Source organism: Frankliniella occidentalis, unplaced genomic scaffold, assembly GCF_000697945.3.
Source record: "Frankliniella occidentalis isolate FOCC.00 unplaced genomic scaffold, Focc_3.1 Scaffold207, whole genome shotgun sequence".
In the NCBI taxonomy this organism is placed as follows: domain Eukaryota; kingdom Metazoa; phylum Arthropoda; class Insecta; order Thysanoptera; family Thripidae; genus Frankliniella; species Frankliniella occidentalis.
In genome coordinates, this window is record NW_026267333.1 from 246,854 (window position 1) to 249,078 (window position 2,225).

At 37.3% G+C, this 2,225-nt stretch overlaps 1 protein-coding gene across 1 annotated transcript; it reads right to left on the minus strand.

Moving 5' to 3' along the window:
* Positions 1–623: 623 nt before the first annotated feature.
* Positions 624–2,219, minus strand: LOC113210859 (E3 ubiquitin-protein ligase TTC3-like). The gene is made up of 5 exons (XM_052272487.1): positions 2,140–2,219; positions 1,959–2,057; positions 1,749–1,883; positions 1,567–1,671; positions 624–1,495 (listed from the first exon to the last, which is right to left on the minus strand). The coding sequence occupies exons 3-5, from the start codon at positions 1,870–1,872 to the stop codon at positions 1,299–1,301; spliced, it is 426 nt and encodes a 141-aa protein (XP_052128447.1). The 5' UTR covers positions 1,873–1,883; positions 1,959–2,057; positions 2,140–2,219; the 3' UTR covers positions 624–1,298.
* Between the last annotated feature and the right edge of the window lie 6 nt (positions 2,220–2,225).

Sequence of the window (2,225 nt, forward strand, 5' to 3'; positions counted from 1 at the left end):
AGTGACAGGCATTCCGATTTTCAAAAGAATCGAAAAAGTACGTCAAGTAAAACTGCATGCATGTCAACTTGGTTTAGATAGGATCACATCGCACTTGAGAATAATCTTCATTGGTTGTTTAGCCGTCACCAACATAAGAAAAAAATAGAGGTGAGTAATTGGTGGTGCACACCAATTGTCTATTGCTACAAGCAGATAGCCACTAATATTTCTAGCATGTAAATCTCTGCACTTGAGAGGCAGACACCAATCACTCACAATTTTGGTTGCTTTCACACATGAATTGAAGACAAAACACTAGAACATAGTCAATTTGGCCCTTAAGCTATCTTTCTTATTGCATTTCACACACACTCAATAGCCATACAAAGCTTAATTTTTTGAGAAACCAAATGAGAAAATAATTTGAGCCTTTTTTTAGCACCAACTCTTCCTCTTACAGTCTTTGTGAAATTATCCCACTATATAATGTACGGCTGCCATTAAAAAGATGTATCAGAAACTTGCTGTTCTCCATAGTCATACTTCATGTGCTTATTGAATAAGACAGCACGGTTGTGTTGGGGTGGAGCATACCAGTATGATCGGCAAATGGGCTTCTTGAAACAAGCAAGAGCATTGTCAATTGTTATGAGAGGTAGAGGAACCAACCAAAGAAAAGAATCAATTGAAAGGGTTAGTCAGTTTAATTTTTCAAAACCTTAGAAATAGAAAGGGCTTCCATAACTAATGAATAAAACGTTTAACAGTAACAGTTACAGAGCAAAGGTACATTGTATCAAAGCAAGTGATGTATGAAAAAAATTCAGTAAAATACACAGTTGAAGTGGAAGAGGAGCTGAAGTTCAAGCCATAGCATTTTGAAGGCACTAAACATGGAACCATACTGCCTTGATGCAATCATTTTAACAAACCTATTTTATCAACTAAAAGCCCTGGTGTAAAATGTTACAAGTAACTTTCCTGTTACAAAGACAAAGTGTAATTAACTGAAATAATTGAAAGCATAATCTACATGTGGAAGGCTTTTATTAATTCAAACTAAATATACAAAGTTTTTGCAGTGCTTCATAATTAAAACAAGGGTCAGTCAATTCAATAAATCATTTTAAGTTGCAAAAACTTAGGAAAACATTTCAAAGAAACAATGAGAGATTACATAGAGTATTTACAGTCAAGCGTAGTGGAGGGTAATCACTAACTAGTCAAGCCTAGGCAAAATATGTACATGAGCACATAACAAGTGCTATAGAAAATATTTACAAAACAGGTGACACAAAACACTGAAGAAACAATTTCTAACCAAAAAATGGTATACTGTCCTGAAAATTCCCGCCACAGTAAGGACAAGTCTTCAAGGTTCTGTATTTCTGGCTAGATGTAGCGATCCACCTGTCAAGGCACTTCTTATGAAAGAGATGGCCACAGTCAGTTATACAATATGCTCCTCCCTCTTGACCTTCTCTGCATATATGGCAGGATAGTCCTCCAGTCTCTGGAATTAAAATAAAATTATAACAGGAAACAAAAACAAGAACATCTAGTAAAGAATCCCGAAGAACAAACCTGAAGCACAAGATTCAGGAGCTACCTTAGTACATTTATTCTTCGACCCCTTTGGCCGTCCCGGCCTCCTTTTGTTGACAGGAGGCTTGTTCTCCTTCCCAAAACCTGCCAATAAAAATAAAGGTTTAGGTTAAAGTGCCAAAATCAAATAGTGATCAAAGAATAAAACTAAGAAATTGTACCAGCACTTGAAGTAGATGGTAGTTCCTTCCAGTTTTGAGGCACAAGTGGTTTGGACTTGAACCGCTTACTTTTGGACTGCCTAAGCTCAGCTGCTTCATCTGAAGAGTTCAAGGTCTTGGTCATCTTTTCATCTTCTGTAAAAAAGAGAACACAAATTATTATTTAAATCAAGAGAAAAGACAAAGGCGAAAATTCATCAATTACCTTACCTGAGTCAGATGAGTCTACGGGTACTTTGTTTTTAGAGCCCTTAGGGCGTCCAGGTTTCCTCCTTGTTGAAGCAGGAGTGTTGTCATCATCCCCGAAACCTGTGAATGACGGATAAGAGGTTAAACTGCTGTCAATACAAGTAACCTAAAGGAAAAAATTAAGAATTTGTTTGCATATTACCTGCACGTGAGGTTGAGGGGAGAGAAGTTCTCCAGTCACATGCGGACTTCTTAGAGTTGAAGTGCCTGAGGGCAGGCTCATTTGGC

Excerpts from the sequence above, each read along its gene's own strand:
- LOC113210859 (XM_052272487.1), bottom strand. The coding sequence starts at position 1,872 with ATGACCAAGACCTTGAACTCTTCAGATGAAGCAGCTGAGCTTAGGCAG. Across the intron at positions 1,672-1,748 it reads ACCATCTACTTCAAGTGCTG|GTTTTGGGAAGGAGAACAAG; the intron begins GTACAATTTCTT and ends TTTTATTGGCAG. Across the intron at positions 1,496-1,566 it reads TCCTGAATCTTGTGCTTCAG|AGACTGGAGGACTATCCTGC; the intron begins GTTTGTTCTTCG and ends TTTTAATTCCAG.